This window comes from Falco punctatus (assembly GCF_963210335.1).
Source record: "Falco punctatus genome assembly, chromosome: 6".
Lineage (NCBI taxonomy): Eukaryota > Metazoa > Chordata > Aves > Falconiformes > Falconidae > Falco > Falco punctatus.
The window spans coordinates 35,464,982-35,486,826 of record NC_137585.1 but is presented as its reverse complement, the minus strand read 5'-3'; the positions used below and the strand labels follow the sequence as shown (position 1 = coordinate 35,486,826).

General features: G+C 53.2%; 2 protein-coding genes across 3 annotated transcripts in view; one reads left to right on the top strand and one right to left on the bottom strand.

The window, feature by feature from the left end:
- The window catches only part of RPL3 (ribosomal protein L3), an 86,033-nt gene that overhangs the window by 56,132 nt on the left and 8,056 nt on the right, over window positions 1–21,845 (top strand). The gene's annotated exons all lie outside the window — the stretch shown is intronic.
- SYNGR1 (synaptogyrin 1) lies at window positions 513–19,944 on the bottom strand. 2 transcript variants are annotated; one of them, XM_080393816.1, is made up of 4 exons: window positions 17,230–17,444; window positions 5,450–5,687; window positions 3,832–3,977; window positions 513–1,390 (listed from the first exon to the last, which is right to left on the bottom strand). In XM_080393816.1, exons 1-4 carry the CDS (start codon window positions 17,326–17,328, stop codon window positions 1,172–1,174), a joined length of 702 nt encoding a protein of 233 aa, XP_080249942.1. In that variant the 5' UTR covers window positions 17,329–17,444; the 3' UTR covers window positions 513–1,171. The 2 variants fall into 2 exon arrangements, with proteins under 2 accessions (XP_080249942.1, XP_080249943.1); XM_080393817.1 differs by having other exon boundaries at window positions 1,249–2,660; window positions 17,230–19,944.

The following is a 21,845-nucleotide window of genomic DNA, read 5'->3' as shown; positions in this document are numbered from 1 at the left end:
CGTGTGCTACAAAGATGGTATCAGTAAGAGGCTTTGCACTGTGGTAGCAGAAGAATGGAGGAGGGTTCAGCAGGACCTGAGGAGTGAATCTGGCTTTCCTTCCTCCTCCTGCCCAGGGTGAAATGGCAAAGCTCTCCTCTCCTCCTTGAACCAGCCCAGCTGGAGACGAGGGCTCACAGGGCCCCCTAGAAGCCCACCTCTTCCATCCTTCCCCTTCCTTCCACAGGCACTACATCTGGGGGCCAGGGACTGGGCATGGCTCCCCTCCTGCCTCACCAAACACTGGTCTCAGAAGAGTGGCAAGCAGAACGTACAGGTGAGGGGAATCACTTCCACCTCAATCCAAGGGGGCTGGGGAAGGAATGACTCCCCTGGCACTGACCCTCTGCTCTGCCCAGTCTCTTGCTGTAACCTACAGACATGACTGTAGTTTTTGATTGTACTTGCAAATCTTCCTTCTGCCCTTCCCATTTTATCTCTTCATGCTCCCCTCCCCCCCCCCCCCCCATACCACTTCTCCCCAAAACCTCTAAAAATAAAGCATCCCTCCTTCGCCAGTGTGTGGCAGAGAAAATCCCCCCTGTCTTTGCATGGGGGATGCCATTCCTGCTTCCCTCTGCCCCCCCTCCACCCTGGCACTCCTGCATGCTGACTCCAACACTATCCCCCTCCCTGAGCCACCAGGCTCTCCAGCCCAATTCAGATGCTCCTGCATCTACTCCAGCCTTTAGTGACACTGTCTTTTCTAGAAAGGTCCCGAGTCCCTCTCATTCCTTCCTTTCTGCCTCCAGTACCCTCTCCCCTGCCCTGCTGGCACTGTAGCCCCTCTCCTGCCCACTGGCCAGACTGTGCCCTCTGCAGCAGGCAGGAGGGAGATGAGGGAAGGGGGGACCTTCCTTTCACAAGGAGGTGACAGATTTTGGAAGAATTTGGTTCTGGCAGGTAGTTTTAGGGGGGAGGAGAAGGAAGAGGTGATGGGGAAACCTTTTTTTCTTTCTTTTTTCCTTTTTTAAAAACGATAAATAAAAACAGATGACCCAGAAGGCTGGAGCATAGCTGAGAGCCACCTCTTGTGCCACTAATGCACGTTGTCTGGTTTGTGCCTCGGCTTTCTGCCGGCAGTGGGAAAAGGGGCAGAAGGGAAAGGGGAAGGGAAAGGGGCATCGGTGGCTCAGTAGTTCTGCGTTTGGTACCCCTGTGTCTCGGTGTCGAAAGCATCTGCTGGAGGGGGCTGCTGGTATGTCCCCACCGCATCTGTAGCATCCTCCTCATTCGTGTAGGGAGCATAAGGCATGCCGGAGTCCTGGCTTGGGTCCATGTAGTCCTGGGAGAAGAGGGCCGAATCGGCACCCAGCTGGAAACGCTGATAAGCCAGGAACGCCTGGCCCACCTTTAAGGGAGGAGGTGGAGGGAAGAGTTGGGAAGCGGAGAGGGGAGGGGAGAAAAGAGAGGGGGAACGTACCGAGAAAGAGAAACAAACAAAAGTGGGGTTAGTAGTGGTTACGGATTAGTGTGCAAGGCCCACATGGCAGACCACCAGTGAAACACCCCTGAGAGCATGAAGTTCAGGCTGCCCCACAGAAAGCATGAGCCTGCCAGGACAGAGGAGGGCTGGGCACGGCTGGCTTGAGCCCAGCTGGCTGCGTGCAGCCTGCCGGGGCTCCCCGGTGTCTCTGGGGTATGCTGGGCACCTCCTGCCTGGTGGTGGGGTTTCACTGACATGGCACAGGTCGCAGAGGCTCAGTTGGCATGTGGTTATCCCATTCAGCCCCTCCTGCCCCTGGGAAGGCAATCTGCCTCAGCAACACCACAGAAGATTCATCTGCTGGGCTGGACGTACGTGGCCATTTTGCCTGCAGAAGCCAGGAAGGAGAGCAGGATTTGACCCAGAGTAGCGAGGTAGTGGTCACCCCCTGTAACTCCTTCACCAGCCAACATCCACACGGTACAGCCCAGACCTTGGAAAGGAGCAGCAGGAGGCAAGACAGCTGCTTCCCAGACCAGGGGATGGTTTGCAAGCATACTGCTGCCTCCTGCCCCAGGCACTGCACGTGGGACGCCCTTTGGTGGACTGAGGGAGCCCAGGCACAGGGTTCAGCATCATGGACCCCAGCAGGCACGGCTCATTGTCCCAGAGCATCTCTGAAAGAGGTAAGCCGTCTGGCAGGTGACAGGGGAGAGGTTTTTGGGGTATGAGGGCTGGGAGGAAATGGAGGAGATAAAGTAGTGGGGGCAGAGGGCATCTCCTGGCTGAAGTATTAGGTCTCAGCAGTCATCAAAAGAAAGCCGCAGTGGTGTTACGCATTGTTAGTTAGGGTATGGGTGAGAGAAAGAAGGGAGCAGAGGAGGAGGAGAAGAAATTGCCAGTTCCAACTCCCCAGAGGGAGATCCCCTGTTCAGTGGACAACCACACTGCAGTTCAATGGCCCACGTCTTCCCACCCCACGCCCTGCAGTGACCACGCACCCATGGTTGGGGTGTTGGAACTGTTTCTGCTCAGTAACCTCCTCCAGCTGCATCCCTCTACCCCTTCCCCCAAATTCCCCCATCAGTGAGGGGCACTAAGGCAGCAAGGACGGGGAGTTAGGGAACAGGGTGTTGTATTCTTCCTGAAAAGTAATGTCTCTGAGTCTCCGGAAAGCCAGAAACGTGAGAAAGCCCTGTGAGGAGAAAGAGGGGTGTGGGAAGGAGAATCAGTAACGAAAAGCAAACCAAAGTGTTTGATTGAAATAAAACCCTCAAGGAATGGGGCGAAGAGGATGCCTACTTAGCCACTTGCAAACCTGTGCATCAGGGAGGACCACACTGCAGGTGGTGGCACCTCAAAAAGGGTCCTGAGGAAACCCTTGCAAAAGCTTTACTCCTTGTCACACTTTCTGCTGGAGCTTGCAAGGGGCTTTTGGCAGTACTCAAGTGCAGGACACAGCCTGCGGGGGGCACACACAGACACTGCTGTCCCTTGCCCCGTTTGGTGTCACCCTGCCGAGGGTGCTGACTGCACAACACTCTGCAGCCCCCCTTCCCCTCTCACAGCTTTGTGGCCTTACAGCACCCTTCCTACCTGGCCCCTGCCCAGCGTTAAGGCCTGTAGGGAGAGGAGATGATAAAGCCTCAAGGAGACTGACATTAAATGCTTTCCTGCTTGGCACCATCCTGTCACTTCAGACAAAAATCACTCGGGCTTGGTGCTTTCAGAGATGGGAGGAAATCATGGGGGATATTTATATTGCACACCACCGTTTTTCCAGGAAAGTAGCAACAAAGAACTGCTAGAGAAATGGCAGGCTTAAGAGGCAGCACCACCAGCTTCCCAAGAGGCAACCCAGTGAGGCGGCGCCGCAGTCGTGGGTGCAGAGGGAGAGCCCAAAGGGATGCTGATTGCAGCTTCTTGTGGCCACTGATGACATTTTACATGGCAGGAGCAAAGCAGGGAGGGAGATGGGTGCAACCCTTGGCCTGGAGTTCCCTTCTTTGCTTACTGTCTGTGAGGTGAAAATGCTGGTAAAGTCTTCTGACACACAGGGAAAATGATGCTTGGGGAGCTGGCTTGTCCAAGGTTGTATCAGAGGTTTGTCAAGGATGCTCCTTACTGGGATATGGGACTCTCGCCCATTGTGCTTATTAATGCTCTAGCGCCTTCTTCCATGTAAGTTTTTGAGTCCTTGCTTCCCAAGATTACCTCCTAACCACCTACCCTCCTGTTTTCCCTTCTCAGAAGCCACGTGAACTGAGATCTCAGAGGGAATCACTCTTAGCCAGTCACCTTCCATTCCCCACGAGCTAATATAGCGGAGAGGACACTTGATCCAAAATCATGGCTGCTGTACTCACCCAGGTGAAGATGGAGAAGAATGAGAACGTGATGGCTGCTCGGGCTGCATCCCCTCCCTCATTCAGTGGGTTGTCCTCTTCTTTTGAAGCTTGCCACTGGTTGGTCAGAAAGCAGAAGCCAACGAACCAGAGGAATGCCCAAAAGGCTGGGATGGACCACCACCAGCATGCCAAAGGGGAAGGGGAGAGACATCAAGAAGGTATGTGTGAACAGAACATAAACACATCATATTCTCTGGAAACTTCAACACTACAAGACCCACCGATGTGTTGCAGACTGGGCCAAACTCTGCCCACACAATCTACCTAAGCGCAAGCAAGCTGGCAGTCTTGCTGATGGCTAAATTGTCAAGGTGACAATAGGTGTCTGCATAAAATACCTCAGAGGAGTTCATTTGCTTGTGTTTGGATTGATCACAGGACTTGCATTTGGCCTTGGGATGGAGCCTGAAGGGCTTCCAGTACAGGAGTGATCACCTGGGCTCTCTGAAACAGTCACTGCTTCGCAACCCTGTCCCGCAAGGACAAGCAAAGAGCAATTCCTTCCAAGGGAGCTGCGGAAGGGTGAGAAGCAGCCAGCCTGCAGCTGCACAGAGACTGGCTTTTGCCCAGGACAGCGCAGGCTAAGGGACTCACACCGAGGAAAGGTGCTGAAGGATCATTAACATGCTGTACCCCTGGGCAAGGGGTGAAGGTAGAGGGGAGCCACGAGTCCAGACTGGCAGCTGGCGGGGAGGAGTGGGACTCACCCTCTTTGCCAGGTGCAGCCAGATACCCGACAGTGAGGGAAATGGGCATTCCTAAGTGGCAGCAAAACAGGGCTCAGTCCTTCCCATTCCCCTTCTCTTGTTAGCTGTACACAGGACTGCTAAGCAAGAGGCTAACTGTGAACAAACTTACAAGCCAGAAGTCCTAAACAAGCTCAGATGCTGCATCCAGTCCTGCTCTCACTGCACTCATGGCCCCTTTGACAAACTGGGGAGGGACCCTGGCAAGGAGACGTCTGCCTATATGCCGGAGTAAATCAGTAGAGCAACTTGGGATCACAGCATGAGAGCAAAGCACCTCCTCATGATGCTGCTGACTGGTGTTACACATGCACATACACACACCCCATCACTCTGTCACTTCAACACACTACTGGGGATGGACAGATCTGACTGTGAGTTAGAATAAGCCTCAGGGCTGGATGAGGTCCTGCAGATGGGGAATGCCAGGTAACCTAGGAGGACTGGTTTACTCAGCCTCATGAAACCCTCAGTGGTTTTTTATGTTAGAATATATGGGCTTCAATCCCCTGGAGCTGGAAGAGAAGGAAGTACCATCACCAGAGGCATCAACACTTGGCCTTAGCAAGCACAAGCATGCAGGGAGGCAAGACGTGCTGATCCTAAAGGGCTCCCTGAGCTATGCCTATGGAAAACAGCAGGGAGGCATCAGCCAGATTGGCTGAGAAGAAGAGAAAGGGGAAGAAATGGAGAGAGAAGGCCTGAGAAAGCACAGAACCCGAAGACCTCCCTCTCAGCAGGGACCCGGCCTGCAAGGGGGCAGAAGCTCCCTCCCTCTCCCTTGCCAGCAGATGAGAGGGCTTCTATGGCCAACCAGCCAGCAAGCTCACCCGAGACTCCAATGTCCGAGAGCACTGCCTTCTTGCGGTCCTTGACGCTGCTGATCTGCGGGAAGTAGGCATCCAGAGCCAGGTAAAGAAGGCAGCTGAGGAAGGCGAGGACACCCACGGTAATGCCATAGTTGCAGGCATTGCGATTGCGGTTGAAAATGCAGTGCTCTTGTGTTTCGTCCAGGCGGTTCACGTACCCTTCATTGACAATGGAGCCAAACACCACAATGGAGAACACCTGGTGGGGAGGGAGGCAGGAGACACGTCAAGGCAAGCCCCATCTCTCTGGACCAGCACAAAAGAGGAGAGCTCTGCAGGGGACAGGCACCTCTCTGCCCTGCTGAGCTCCCACCCCGCTGCCCTGCCTGGGCTGTAGTCATGGGGAATTTACTGGGGAGATGGTCTCATTTTATTTCTGAGGATTAACTTAAAATAGGACACTTTTAGATTGAGCCTTTTTATCCATCTGATCCAAAGCAATGTAAAGCAGTCACAGTCCAGAGTAAGGGTAGCTTCCCACAGGCACACAGGGAGGCAACATGGAGTATAAATTGGGATATGGGTTTGGTGCAGGTGCCTGAGTACAAGGGCTCCAAGTAGTGGAAAACCTCTTAGTCTACACTTATTCTTCCACCCACTCCTTTTCCTTCTAGGAATTCATTGTTCCTACCACACATTTGTTCACTAATTTTATCTATTCAGCTACTACGCTTTTTTCCCTATCCACCTCCCCACAATCCACAGCTCTGCTTGCTCTGCAGCACCATTCTCCTGGGTCCCACTATCCCCATCTCCCCACACATCACACACCTTTCCCCACCAGTTTTCCATCAGCCCAGCCCATGACACCACCTATCCTGCTGTCCACTCACTTGCACGCCACCACCTTCCAACCTTCCTTGTGGATTTCACGGGCCAAACGTCCCCCTTCCAGGTCCACCTGGCAGGGCCATCATGAATCCTCCCTACCCATCACTGCCACTGCATGTTATTTTAAATCAGGCAGAATTAAGGATGAGTCCAGGTAGAAATGCCATAATCTGCCGCTGCTGGTCTAATCTTCATTCACAGGCTTAGCCTTCGTTGCCTGCCACAAGGCTGTCCCTCTTTGACACAGCAGGCTCCGTCCCGCTTCTCAGATAAACAGCTTCCCCTCACAGCCACAGGAGAAAGAGGGGAAGATTAAGGCAGCATGTACAGATTTTTCTTTGCAGGGCATCTTGAAACCCTCAGTAGGAAAAGCCCATCTGCAGGCTGCCTGCGAGGGCCCCAGGTAGATGGGAAATGGGACTTCAAGCATGGGGTGAACATACATATGATTTGCACTGGGATGTCACCAGGGCACTCTGCTAGCCCGGGAGCTGCCTGTGCTACAGGACCCTCGCACCCCTGGAACCACCACCCAACCCGCAAGAAGAGGCAGCACACAAGGAGATGAGGTGGCCAAGTCTCCTGCAGGGAGTGGAGGTAGGTCTGAGGGTTTGCTAGGTCAGAAGGACCCCAGTACCACCTAATCCAACCAAGCAGCAGAAGAGGGCATGGCAGACAACCCAGAAAGCAAAGAAGCAGCTTTGTGACAAAATTAACTGTTGATTAATGCCAGCCCAGTACACCATCTATTATCGGTGGGGTTGTATGCCTGAGATCCACAGCACAGACCTCTGCTGTTTGACCTGTGGCATCAAGAACAGGAGGACAATCCTTACTTATGGTCCCAGCAGCCCTTGGGCAGATACTCAGTGCTGGTCATGTTTCAGCTGCCAAATTCTAACAAGTATCCACTGACACCGATACTACTTTTTCACCCCAAGGCTCATTATTCGGTCACACTTGGGTCGCTGAGATTGGGCATATTGTTGACACACTACAGCAAACCAAAAAAGCTGAATCCTATCCTAAGCATGGGGACTATATGGGTTCTCTGAAAGTTCACAAGAGCTTTTTAAGCTTAGAAATAAAACAACTGATTTGTTCTCCTCCTCCTTCTTGAAAATCAAGATTGATCATACTTTGCAGAAATTGCCCATGAAAATTAAGTAAAAATCTCTTCTGCCTGAAGCAAAGGTCTGGTCTTCAAAATTTCAGCCTCAATGGTTTGGAAAGCAGTGAAATTGCACACAATTACAGCCAGGCTCACACACCTTCACAACAGGCTGGGCTGACAGGTCTGCCTAGGACCATTGGCAGTAACACTGTTTTTCTAATCCGAGGGAGAGCTGAGAGTCTCCTGAAATAATGTCCTAATGTGAGGCTGTGACCCACACTGATGCTGCTACCTGAAGTACCAACCTCCATACGCTGGATTACAAAGCGGGTACCCCGTATTCTACAGCATTAGACGGAAAGCATATCTTCTCTTTGGAAGATGAGAAACCACCTCAAAAGTGGCACAGTCTGGTGTTCAGTTTTGGTTTAGAGCTCAAAACTGCCAAAACGTCGATTCCCTGCCTCAGGTCAACCTTTGCAACCAGCTGTATTTCAAGTCTCTGCTTACTCATTTGGGATGAATGAACTTCTGTAATGGCCTCTCCCCAGAGACACCTCTGTTTACTTCGCTCATATCCTGATAGACATCTTCCTTCTGCTCTTATCTTTGCTTTTACTGCTGGCCTGGAAGAGCTCTCATCTGTGAGTGAAAGCAGCAGAATAATTCCTTTTTACATTTGCTCGTTTGTACCTTTTTATGTTGGCAAGTCGTAAAGATGCAGCTCAGAGTCACGAGACCAGAGGGACATCTCTCTCTCCCTAATTTTCAGGCAGAGGTGGCATTCCTAACTTCCTTTCTCTATCTTTGGCCAGCCAAGATGCCACAACTTACTCTATGTTTCGCAGCCTGGAGATGCCCAAGGTATGATTTACTGGCAAGCATCTGATTTAAGATGATCTTAGGAGTTTTCTGGGGACATTCCACTAAGGGTATTCTCACTTGTGAGCAGAACAAGTCACTGCAGGTCCTTATCTTCTGTGTCCTGAAACAGCCACCCCCAAGTACTCTTTGTCTTTAGGAAAGCTTTCTATGGACCAAAGCACAGTAGCTTAAGGGATGTCTCCTTCTCTCCGTGTTTTCCTCACCACTGGTATCAGCTCTGGTCCATGCTCGACTCCCCGGCACTGCAGACAGGGAAAAGTCAGTGGCAGTGGAGAGGGCTTGCTCCCTTTGCCAGCCTACCACCACCCTCATGGCACAGCAAAATGCTGTGAGGATCTGCTGAGCACAGAAGCCTTGAGCTGGACTGGACAACACCGACTGGGCAAGAATGGGCAGCTTAAACCAGAGGATTCACACCAACAAGCAGAGCTGGACAGCAGAAGAAGAGGCAATTGCTGCTCCTGCTGGCTGACAATGTTGCCTGTTTTATCCCTGTTGATGTCTGTACCAAGAAACTGTTGTGACGGGTGCATAGACAAACAATTTTCTAGAAAATTATAATTGTGACAGCCCAGATCTCACAGCCCTCAGGAGAAACTGTTGCATGCTTAATCCTTGGTAGCTACTTCTTGCTGTTACGGGGGCAGGTGGGTGGAAGCTCACTGATGTAGGAAGCCACCTTTGAAAGAGCAAGTATTGTTTATTTCCTTGATTTCACAATCCATGCAAAGATGACCCAGGCAGCCAGTGCAGTATGAATGTCTGCCTGGATTATAAACAAAGCACCAGGTTTGCAAGGATGACACATTTATGTTCCTGTTCCCATCACATCTGCATCACTTCTGAAGAAATGCCAGCTACCAGCAGCACCAGTACAATCCTCTTGCTCCTCTGCATTACCACTCCCTGTTCCTTCTACACCTGTTTGGCATAGTGAATCCTCGCTGCACAAAGTCTTGCCTACAACCACTAATAAAATGGTCCAAAATACGCATCCAGCTGCAGAGAGCTGAGGAGAAGATGGCAGGAGCCTTCCCCCAACTAAGCACCAAGACACAGTGAGTGCCTTGTCCAAAGGCTGACAGAAGGCAGCTGCAAAGCACTGCATTCCGATGCTCCCAAACACAGCCCATCCTTCTGCTACACAGAAGGAGATCATTAGCTGCTTTCCTATGCTAAGCAACAAAAACCATGCATCCATCCCCAGCTTTGGGCACCTGAGCAGTCTCATTTCTTCAGCAAGGCTGCTTAAGTCAGTTAACAGGACTTAAAGTAACTTGATTTTTAGGTTGAGAGGGTTTCCTTAAGCCTCCAAGAGCAACACTAATTGGGCAGGTGTGCAGCCCACCTGCAGTAATTGTTGCATGCTCGTCCAAGACTGGAGTGAGGTTCTGCTTGTATTCTCAGGAACAGAATTAAGGCTCAAAATGGAGCCAAGAAACTTTATTTGCCCAACAACAGGGATGGTGGTTCTCACTGACGCAGTCTCTTACAGTAATATATTCGGCTAGGTTCAAAAAAGGAACAGAAAAGAGCACTTGGTGAAGATTTGGCCAAGTCAGTGTTGCTGCCAGGACCCAGCTTTTGTCGACTTCACCATTCCTCAAACATCACATCCACACAGGTTGTTGCAATGATTTTCCCAGACTTCTGTTTTCATCAAAGAGCTCTGAGACACCAAGCAAAGCCCAGAGTCAGGCACTTCACAAAGCTGAAAGAGACAGAGCAACTTGCCAAAGGACACAGCAAAATGATCACTAAGCACTGCGAGGAGGAGACAGGGAGGGAATTTTCCTCTCTCAGCCTCTCAAGGGGCTCATACTGGCCATTACTAGCATGTAAGGGCTTGCTACAGAGAGAAAAGTGCAGAACAGGCAAAATTCTGCATCCCACCATAAAAGATCTCTTTTTTCCCCCTCTTGCTAGATTAGGTGAGCTGATTTTGCCAGAGGCAAAGGCGAGAGATGAGCCCTCAGAAGAGAGGCTCTCTGGCCCCTCCTCACCTCCCCACTGGAGGCTCAGCCCTGCAGAGAGCCAGCCAAAACCTCCTGAGCATCATGTGAGGCTTTCCACCATGCTGCCCATCCCCAGCTGCGCATCAGACGCTCCTGAGCATCATGTGATGGCTGCATAGCACAGCCAGCCTCTGGCAGTGCGCTAAGATTTTCCTGCACCTCATTCCAGGAGTTTGTCATGCTGCCTCCTGACTTCATCCCTGAGACTCCCGTGATGGTGGGGATGAGGCTGAAGGGGGTTTCTGCCAAGCTGCCTGCTTGGGCTCGCTGCGGTGCCCTCTGGTCACAGGCTCTGTCACAGTGTGTTGCCTCTCCCACACCCTCTCTTTATTCTATTATAGAGAGGAAATAGTTTAGTGACATAATATTCCTCGTGGGACTTCAAATCAAATCTACCTTGAGCAGCATGAAGCAATAACCTCTTCTGTGTCTGATCTGGTAATGACCAAGGATAAATCTGTTTAAACAGAAAGCGAGAACAGGGGAGAGTGCAAATGATAAACTGGAAGAGATGATCTGGCTTTCATTTTCATTCCACTACTCGCAAATGGAGTCTCTGCAAAGCTTTGGAGAGCCCTGCACAGACTGGATTATGGCTATTGTTATTATCATCATTAGATCTACTTGTATTTAGTTTATTCTGAAGAAAACATATGCAGCTTTTGATAAGCATGGGACTGGCAGCTTGGAAACAGGTGGCCTCTATTTATTTCCCCCAGCCGGCACCACGCAGGCAGCAAATGACTCCTGCCCACAGTCTGGGTGGTGTGCCTGAGCCCTGTGCGGGTGCTGGAGGGGCCGGACTCCCTGTACCCATTTGTACCTGATTCCCCTGAGCAGTGGATGGGGGAAGAGCAGAGATACACCAGCACCTCCCTTCCAGCTCACCCCCACCAGCCAGCAGCCACGTGGCACCAGCTCCCCAGCTGGGGCTGAGCTGGAGCAGGTGATGGAGGGGAGAAAGGCTCCACATCCCTAATTCCTGCCACGGGATCCTGGACAGGCTTTCCTGGCCAGCCAGCCTTTTTCACACATGGCTTGGCAGCCAACATGCTAGCCATTAACCCTTCCGCTGCCTGCCAGACCCATACCTGAATCAATCTTCCCCCCAACAGCAGCACAAGCCCTGGGAGACGATGGGGAGTCTGAAGCTGGGAAGCCTCCAGCAACAGCCAGGCCTGGGCTGAGCAGCCGTGCCAGCCACCCCAGGGAGGGAGGAAGAAGCTTTGCCAGGGGCAGATTCCCTCTGCTGTAACAGCAGGCTGTGTCCCAGACAGCAGCTTCAGGAAGCTGCATCCAGTCCCACAAGTCTCATGCTCTTCCCGTGGTCAAACATCATCTTCTGTCCCACTGTTAGTAGTGACAACCCTGAAAAGCCACACCCCCATGGTGGTATCCAGGTCCTTCTGTGCTTTCCAGATGGTCCCTCCATTGCTAGGTCGCTGCTCAGCGAAGTGACCACCCAAAGGTCGCATCTTTTTGCATGATGAAGCATTCAATTTTCTTCCCAGCAACACAACTCTCCCTCCTTGGCTTGGCTGTGCCAGCCTAGGTGGAAACCGCATCCGCTGCCACCTGCTCCTCTCACAGCCACACAAGTTCTCTCTGCTGCCTTGTCTTGCCACAAATGTTTGCCTTAGTGATGTCTCATCACCATGCAGTTTCTCTGTTCCCCACCTGTGTGCCTCTCATGTTTTAAAACAGCAGATTACATACGGCTATCTTATTTTTTGCTCATATTTCTGACTGTATTTGGTCCCCATGTGCTACTTCTCAGATTTTTCTCTGCAAATGCCATCAAACGTATTTGTTTCTGCTCCAAGATCTTTCCTGGAAATGCTATGCTGGAAACAACACAACCTGCTGTATCCTAGCCCAAATCACCACGCAGCTGTGTACATCTACTGTCCATCTTCTGACACGGCCTCTCACCCAATCCCAGTGACAGCGATCCCCCAAAAAACCTTTCTGAAGGTGACCCAGAGAATGGGATCCTATGAAGAACTGTACCGAGGGCTTGACTGAAAGCACGTGCCTTGAACTGCCCTGTTCCTTTCACCATGCACCAAGGCATCTCACAAGCGCCCAGCCAGCGAGCATGGTGGCTGGGGCAAAAATCACATGGAGGAGCAGAGGCAGAGAACATGAGCTACATTCCAGGAACACAGGGAACATCTCAGCTAAATTTACTTGGGACAGAAAGAAGCTGGAGTTTGCAGCTGGCTTCAGGCTCCTGAGGCCACCTGAGCTCTAAGGCTCAGTTTAACTACTACCACAAGCCCATGCTTGGTATCCTTTCCCTAGAGCAAAGGACAGCACGGGGAGAAGAGGCAAGGGGTGTTACAGGCTGGGCGTCATTACAGCAGGCCAGGGACCCGCCAGCAAGGCAGGAGACAGTACTGCCTGCCACGCTAGGGCTTGTCCCCATCTGCCAGCTTGCAGGTGCCAGCCCATCATGGCGAGGCTGGGGATGTGGTTCCCGTCCTTCACCTGCCTTGTCTTCTCTGCTGGAGCTGCCTGGGATGGGACATGCCTGCAGAGACAGGGGACAGTGCTTCCCGTCCCGGCTCGAAAGGTCTTTGCGACCACACCAGCCAGGGGACACAGTGGCAATGGCAACAGGTGATGGAAGAGATGGAAGGCAGGCAGCACCTCTCCACCAAACCTCACCAAACCTCCCTCTGGAGAGGCAGTGCCCTTGGTGTTGGAGGGGGACACATCTGTGTGGCAAGTTTTAATGGCTGCTTTGCCTGTGCAGCTGCATGTGGAAATACACTCGCTCAAGCCACCTAGCTGGGCCTGCTTCCAAAAGGCAAGTTACTTTTGCCTTGTTAGGCTTTTACATTGAGCAGTGCTTCAGTTTCTCCAGTGAGCAGGTTTCCAAGCAGTCAGGAGCGCCTGGAACAACCTGTTTCAATTAGCATTTTATTTATTTATGGAGCCGGTGCTACATCCAACGCCCGCAGGTTGCAAAGGAGCCTCCCAGCTCCCCCGTGCCGGCTGCGGAGAGCACTGCGGTCAGGACGCAACAGGATTAGGCAGGGATGTGCCCACGCTTGCCTGCTTTATTTCAAGAATGATCCTGGAGCTGTGTAGCTCCAGCTTGGTGTGGGTCACCCATCTCCACTAGTTCCAGCTGAGGCTCCATTAGCTCCAGCCGTCAGATCACCTAAGCAGGCTGAATGCAGGTCTATATGTCAGGGTGGTAAAAAACCCACCCATGCACCCACGTCTCATCTATTGTGGGGCACCAGCTGTGCCATGCAGCTCAGCTCAGAGCATGCCTGTGTTGCAGCCAGCAGCAAGTGAAATGTCATGGTGTAGAGCAATGCCTTTAAAGACCAGGACTGGGAGTAAACTCCAGCCACCCACCACAAAAGGGTGGGTTGCATGACTTCTTTTCACCACCACCGGGAATAGGGAGGGAGTTGTTCTGCCCTTCCCTACAGAGAGCTGGAGAAGCCTGTGGGATCTTCTAGCAGTGGATTGCTTTCCTTGGCAAGCCTCAGTCCAGCTGCATCACACAAGTCCCCTCACTGCAAGATGCAGATACCCTTAAAGGCAGCCTCAGCAGAGATGCTCAGGAGGGACTGCTCCATAGGGCTGCCTCCCTGCGCCACAAGGTGCTGTTTCATCCAGGTAAGCACATCTGGGACAGGCAGCAGCAGAGAAATGGCTCACACTGAGGGTGAACATCCAAACCTGACACGGGCGCTTTGCAGGACCACCACTACTCTCCAACACCCATGCCAGGCAACCTTTCTGTAGGGAGCCACATACTCTGCTGTGCCCAACCTCCAAAGCAGCTAAGAAACCCGAGCTGCCTCACAACACGGTCACAGTGGACAGATGTCCCAGAATTGCTAACCTCTTTCCATAGTTTAGCATCCTCCTTGTCAAACCTATCCCATCTCCTCCTCAGCGAGGAGCAACATAAATATTCTCACACCCCATCTGCTCCTGACCCTGCAGCTTTCCCTGGAGATTTGCATCCATCTCAGTTGGACTACAAACTCCATGGGCTGAAGCCAGTTTTGCTGCCTGTTGGTAAAACGCCATATGCACCTCCCATGCCATCATAAAGCCTGCTAAAAGGCAGCATGACCTAAGCACAAGGTCACTGCCTGGGGAAGCAGTCACGAGAATTTCTGCTCTCAGTGAAAGCTCGTCATGTGAAACAGACCAAAAGGAGTCTCTGGCTTGCCCTGGGGAGACAGTGGACCACCCACGCCACGAGCTGGATAAAGGCAAATGAGATCTCAGGAGCTGGGAGGCAAGGTGCTTCCAGTGCATGCAAGAGCAGGTGAAAGGAAGGACTCTCACAAGAGACCACAGGGATGGAGAGCCCTTCGCCACCAGAAGAGTTTGCCTTGTAGAGCCTGGCGATGGAAAGGCTAAATGCGGATGCGATTGCAGTCTATAAATACACCCAGGGGAAAACACTAGGGAGGGAAAAGCACCGTCTAAACTGAAGGGCACAAGAGCACAAAAGCAAATGGATAAAAAACTCAGCCACGAACAGATTTATGGTGGAAGGCCCTGACCATTGGAGCTGCTGAACCCTCTCCCAGAGGGAGCGAGAAGGGCAAAAACCCCATGAACTAGTCTTTTTTTCAGCAAAGTTCAACCCATTTGTGGAAGGGGCCATAAAGGGACTGATGCTTGTGACAGCCTGAGATAGGACTTCAGTGCTCATGAGGACCCCTCTCAGTCTCAAGTTAAAAAAAATACCAAAACCACAACTAAATATGTGGCCCCCCAGCTTTGCAGAGGGAGAGGACAGACAAGATCAAGTCAGTGGAAAAGCAGGAGAAGAAACTCGTATTTCAGGAGAGAAGAGGGGCATGCATAGCCTTGCACCACTACAGCCAGGCCAGCCTCCCTTGCTGGACTGCTAACCTGGAGCACCTCCAGCTCCTGTAAAAGGACTTGAATTTCCATGGCCAAGTGGAGTGCCCGGCATAAATCCCTCCCTGTCCTCTGCCAAGGTCAGGTGGGCAGGGGGAAACAATGTGGGGTCCCAAGGAGATGCCAGTCCCCAGGAAACACTCCTTGCCTGGGCAGACCTTGCAGGGTGCAGAGCTGAGCTCGGTGAGCAAGCCAAGAATGTCTAAAATACTGTGAAGCAGAGTAGGTACCTAATTAAAAACAAACATATTTCTTGTCCTCTCTCCCTCACCTGGTGCCTCTGGGAAGCCAAAATCCCGCAGTGCTCTGATGAAGTGGGGAAAAAAAACCACCAGACCAAGAGGGAGGGAGAGAAAGAGGAAATTCTGCCACAGAGATTAGCAACGAGAGCGCCTTTGTAGGTCACATCACGTCCATCATCCCTGGGCTCGCGGGCTGGCTCCGTTCCACCCGCCTGGGTGCAGGGGGCACACGTACCCCCTTGCCTGGTGCCCAGCGGCAGCCCCAGCACTGCCAGCCCACTCCCTGCGTGATGTGCTGTACTGTAAACAAGCTCGGGCAGATGGACGGACAGACAGACCGCCCACATTAATCACGTCCTCAGCTGCCTTGGGACGCTCTGGCTGCCCTCTGAGTCACATCACCCAGAGGGGACATCACCCACCCACCCACCCAGGAGCACGAGGGCTGCCTCCCCACCACCAGCAGCAAGCCGGGCCACCTTCCCTTTCCCTCCTCGTTTCCCCTGCCTGGCACTGCTTTTATTTCATCCTCCCAACGCCAGCCTGATGCCTCTCCTTCCAGCTCTGGTGCGCATGTGTCTCCTCCACTCTCTCTCCCTTGCCTTCCCTTCCCCGCTCCTGGCCGAGACCTCAATCTCTCCCTGCCAGCTCGGCGCTGCAGCTCTCACTGCCTTAATCCCAATGACCTTCTTGCACATACGCACCGGCCCCACTGGCAGCCATGGGATCGGCTTCATGGGAAGAGGGACAGACCTGTCCCCTGGCACCCTGTGCTCTCCCCACCACCCCCGTCAGACCCTCCTTCCCCTGTGCCCCCTTCCCCACAAATTCCAGAGAGCAAAGCATTACAGGGAAAGGAGGTTGGCAGGGTGAGAGGACGAGGATACAACACAGAGCAACATCCAGCCCCTGTAGCCCCCCAAACTCGTGCCAGCAGGGCCAGAGCCCAGCACCCCTTGAGCCCCAACCTGCTGGGGAGCCACTGCCAGGACTGCAGCATCACCCCCCAGCTCCCCCCGTCACCTCACAACCCATTGCATCCCCATGCCCACCATAAACCCACCGGCACAGGGGAATGTGGGGGGGAGAAGACCCCACCACCAGCTCCAAAACAGCCGAGATGGAGATAGGGTCATGGTCCAACCTGGTGCACCCCTTCCCTCCCCAGGGAAGAAACCCCAGCAGAGTGCTCTCACCCCATATGGCCCTATATCCATACACACAGATATGTATGCTCATAGGGCTGTACATCTGTGTGAGCACACATATATGTAGATATATATAAAGAGATATATACATACTGAGAAACCCAGCACTAGATCCATATATCCAAATACACATGCATATATATATATATGGAGATATAGCCATGAATGCTTACGGAGGCGTATACATATGTATCTGTGTGTGTATGGATCTAGACATGTGGAAACATATCAATGGACATATGCATATCTATGTGGATACATATGCACACACAAGCATATGTAAAATATATAATAATAAATATATAACAGGTAAGAACATATAATGATATATAATGGTACATAACACAACAGTTTGAGAAATACATATCTATATGCATACGCAGGTATGCAGAAGGTCGGGATTGGGGCCGCCGGCGGCTGCCCGCCCCGGAGGGAGCCCCGCGCCCGCGCCCCCCGCAGCCCGGCGGGACGCTCCCCGCCCCGCTGCCGGTGCCAGTGCCGGTGCCGGTGGCAGCCCCCGGTGGCGGCGGGGCCTTACCCAGGAGAGGAGCCGCAGGAGGGTTTGCGGCTGCCGGATGAAGGCTTGCGGGTCGAAGGCGCCGCCAGCTTTCCCCGCTCCGAAGGCTCCCCCGTCCATGGCGGCGCGGGGGTGGGCGGGAGGCGGGCGGGGGGCTCGGCGGGCGGTGCCGGGCTGCGCCGAGCCGTGCCGAGCTGCGCCGAGCCGCGCCGAGCCGTCCCTGGCTGCCCGGCGGCGGCGGCGACGAGCCGCGCGCTCCCGCCCACGGGGACGCGCCGCGCCGGGAGCGCGCGCCCGCCCGTTCCCCCCCCGCCGCAGCCGCACCGCGGGGAGGGGAGGGGGGCACCCGGGGGGAGGGGTGCGGGGGCCGCGGGGCACCGTGTGGGCCGCGGGAGGGTGCGGGCACGGCGGGTGCGGGGGGGGGGGGCGTGTGGGCACCCCGGTACAAAGGCAGCGCACCCCACCGCCATAGGGAGAAGGCGGGGGGCCGCCCTGCTGTGTTTTGGTAGGGCTTAGCAGAAGCGTGGGGCCAGCTCCCCACCCGCTCCCACGCACCCACCCGTCACCCCTCTGCCACACAGCCCAGCGTATTTCACCGCTGGCAGCCCCCCCAGAGGGGCAAGGCTGGCCCCCATGGGAGAGACCCGGCTATCCAGCGGAGCAGCCAGCGTGCTCCCTGCGCCCTTCGCCCCTGCCGGCCGCCTGCTCCCAGGCAGAGGTGCATGGTGAGCCTCAAAATCGCGCTGAGCGAAGCCCCAGGCTTTCACCTCTAACATCCCTCGCTCTAGAGATGCCGTGTCCCTGGGAGGGGGCAGCCAGAAAAAGGCCCTTTGCAAACACGGGGAGTCCAGATTATGGGGACGACCCCTGACTCTGGGATGCAGGGACTGTGGGGTCCACACCTCACATCCCTGGGGCTGCAGCCTCCCTCGCCAGTCACCCAGCCTTCCCCTGCATCCACAGTCCCGCTGTGGCGAAGGGATGCCTGGGGAGAAGCCATCCAGCCTCAGCAGTGGCTCAAACTCCTTTACCAGCACCTTTTGTGCAGAGTAACTGCATACCAGCGGCCCACTGGCTTCTGCAGAGTCCCTGACAATCTATATTCATAGGACTGAAATTAAAAGCAAGCCCCTGGGTTGTAACGTGGTTCCCTAAGCTTGGCAGAGGAAGCCAAACCGGTTTGACTCTGCTTCAGCCTGAACACAACTGAAGCTCAAATGCTTCATCTGGACAGAGATGTTCTGCACTGTGTTTCCACCAGGCATACCACGGGACAGCTCTAGCAAGATTATGGCGATACTCAGCTCAAACCTGGCAGCAGCTTTGTTGGAAGCAGCTGGCTGAAGAGTGAGGTGGGAACACTGTGAGCACTCTGTAAGGTCTTACAGCGCCAGGACATCTCCAAACGGCCCAGAAATACAAAAGTCCCCACGTTGAAAGGTACATCCCCATGAACTGGGGGAGATGCATGGAAGAGGGGAGATAAGAGGGCAGAAAATTGGTTTTGCTAAATATGTGTCTGAAATTCTCCAGTGTTCTGCATGAAGAGGGTTTGGATCTGGCCAAACAAGCCAGGTAGGGAGCAAACGCAGCTGCTTCAGCTCCAGATCCAGGTGGAGCAATATTGCTCCACCTGACCATCAGCATGGAGGCTGACAAAGCAGAATGACCAGCTGTGTGGCTTACATCCCGCTCGCCTCTGGGTCACACCTATGCAGAGAGTCAGGTTAGCAGCAAGGCGGCAGAGAGCAGAGCAGTGGGATGGGGAACGTGCTTGACGCTCTCTAGCACCATTTCACTCTGAATACGTTTTCTTGGCAGAGTTTCCAAATCGGCTGCACAACTCAAGAGCTCAGTGCAGGAGCTAGAGGCAAATGTAGGGGGGAGATAAAAGAAACATTTGAAGCCTACCCTTGCTTGCCCGTTAGGAACAGCACACTAAAAAGTAAGCAGCCATTCCTTGTCCTTTGTGAGGCATCTTCTGAGGGACAGGTTGGAGGTGTGGGGGACATTCCCCCATCACATCCAGCCATTGAATCACAGATAGTTTGGGATGGAAGGGATATTTCAAGGTCATCCAGTCCAAGCCCCCTGCAATGAGCAGGGACGTTCTTCAACTAGACCAGGTTGCTCAGAGCCCTGTCCAACCTGACCTTGAATGTTTCCAGGGACGGGGCAGCTCTGCTTTGGGAAGATGAGCTGCAGCACCAGCATGGCTGTACCCACAGCCCTCTGGTTTGTACTGGTTCCTTTCCCACTGTCTGCCAGGTTAGGGCAGGCAATGAAATGTCCTCCAAATGAAGCATCTCTTCTTGGTCTGTATGGGCTTTTTCACACAGGTTTGCCTGCAGAGTCCCTCCAGCAAAGCCTCCAACCTTGCGTTTTACTGAACTGGCAGGGACCAGAGTTGAGGCGGGGAGGTAGAAGATCTCTGGGAGTTGGTTAATTGTGTTTAATGCTTGGATATGCCCTCCTTAATTATTTCACACTAGCTGGGTAACCAGCCTCCTGTGCTGAATGGCTTAGGTGCGTTACACCTGTGCAGCTGGTAGCAGGATTTGGCTCTGTAGATAGGTGTTTGCTTGGACTATTTAATTACTGTTTGCAGTAACTTGATATAACCATAATGTGCAGCACTTATATCGCATGTTACAGGTCAGCATCCCCATAGCGGGAATTCAGATGGCCTCTGTGCAGTGCTGCAGTCCCTGGCAGGGAAGGAGGAGGCAGGGCAGCAATCTCCCCATGGTTTTGTGTTTGTCAAACACATTCTTCTCTGTAAGCCCCTGGAGATCCTAAGGTCAAACTCTGGGTGCTCCATGTGTGGGAAGCTCCGGCCCACCCAGCTCAGGGTACCATCATCTTCACAGCCTTGAGTTTGCATCTCCTTTCGTACCACTGGCAGTGTGGGATTAAGGCCCATGTTCCTTCTAATAACACAAATTTACCCACTTATTCCCAGTTTATTTAGCCTCTGGATGGGTGGAGGTGGATCTTACCATTCAGCAGTTTGGTTATTTTCCACAGATAACCTTCTGGATATATCTGACACCATCTCAACCATCCAATGGCTTCATCGGCTTCTTTGCTTGGCTTGCGTCCTGCATCCTCACTCCAAGAAAGGCTGTAGGTAGCAGGACGTGGCCACCAGCTGAGCTGGCTTGGCTCTTACTTTTACCAGCCACCTGGATGTCTGATGCTATGTCGGTTCTCTAAAGCCTGGGTTCAGCCTGTGTTATTGCAGCTGAGGCTCTCAGGCTGACCCAGAGGCAATGTGACACCCTGACATTTTGAGCAAGTGGCAAGTCGTTCCCCCAAAAGGGACTGGCGTTCAGCTGCTGGAGCGCAGGATGGATGAAGCCCTCACCTCTCCCAGCTGCTGGGTGCATGTCCTGTGTCATGAAAAAGGGGGTTCGCAGCTCATGAGGCCGGGAGGGCAGCTGTCCCTCTGCTAACCCGTGGTGCGGTCCTTGGAGGGACCATGTCTCACAGCATCACTTCCTTGAAACCTTCTCACCTGGTCTTTCACCAGCCCAGCCCAAACAGGCAGGTGGCCCTGTTACCCTCTCCTGCCCCTCAGACGTGAGTCCACTCCAGATCCATTAGGGTGGTCCTCCTTCCCCTTCCTTGGCCAGGAGCTGTGGAGATTCTGGCTGAGGACCAGAGCCGCTTCAGGGTTCATTTCAGCTGGAATTTATGTGTCACGTTAGTTATCCCACAAGGGTACTCACGCAGTTCCCAATCCAGGGAAGTCTGAGGGAGCTTCATCAGCTGGATCCTATCTGATTTCCCAGCATCAACGGATGGAGGGTGACTAATTTATTTCCCATTCCCCAGCTCCCTCCCTGTTTGGGTTTCACCTCAGCTCTGCTTTGTCCCTACCCTGCACAGTGCCAGCTCCTGTGCTGGAGAGTTTCTGACATGGGCTAAGCCAGGCAGCATCTCCCAGAGACACGGCGGGTCCCATGGCGCTCACCTCTGTGCCAGGACAGCAGCAAGCAGCACGTGAGAGAGAATAGCAGGAGTAACAACAGCTCCAGACAGGTTCCACAGGAAGTCTTATTTTCAGTTCCTCTTTCACAGCCTAACTTTGGCATCTACGTTGGTTTTATTGTTTATTATTAATTCAACAGTAGCACACAGAGGCCCTGATTGAGTCTGGAGCCGCACTGTGCCAGGCACCGTGGGTGTACCCAGCAGGACACAGCCCCTGGAGAACACATGATCGGCTCGAGAACACGTCCCTGTGTGAAAGAAGAGATGTTATTTGATGTCTTTTTCTATTTTGAGATACATGCAAAAGTAATGGGTGCCAATGTTAGCAGCAAAATGTGTTTTAGGTTATTAACTTTTAATATTTTTCTCTCGTTACTGTGATTCTTCACATTACCTAACACCTTTTGCAAACCGTGATGCGGGTTTGTCAAGACCCTTTGGCTCAGGGGGCATCGTGGCTCCCTATGGCCCCGGAGCCATTCAATACAACCTATTCAGTGCTAGCGGGGATGCTCTGGCCGGGCTGGTACAAGGCCAGTACTCACTCCCAGCTTGGAACAAGCACGTTATTTTGTGGAAATGAAACATCGAGCCTACTCCAGGGGGATGACCGCAGGGGGACACACTCTCTGAGGTTACGT

Coding starts and splice junctions, on each gene's coding strand:
- SYNGR1 (XM_080393816.1), bottom strand. CDS start 17,328: ATGGACGGGGGAGCCTTCGGAGCGGGGAAAGCTGGCGGCGCCTTCGAC. Junction 5,688..17,229: donor TCCTGCGGCTCCTCTCCTGG/GTAAGGCCCCGC, acceptor CCTCCCCACCAG/GTGTTCTCCATTGTGGTGTT. Junction 1,391..3,831: donor TCTTCTCCATCTTCACCTGG/GTGAGTACAGCA, acceptor CCTCCCTTAAAG/GTGGGCCAGGCGTTCCTGGC.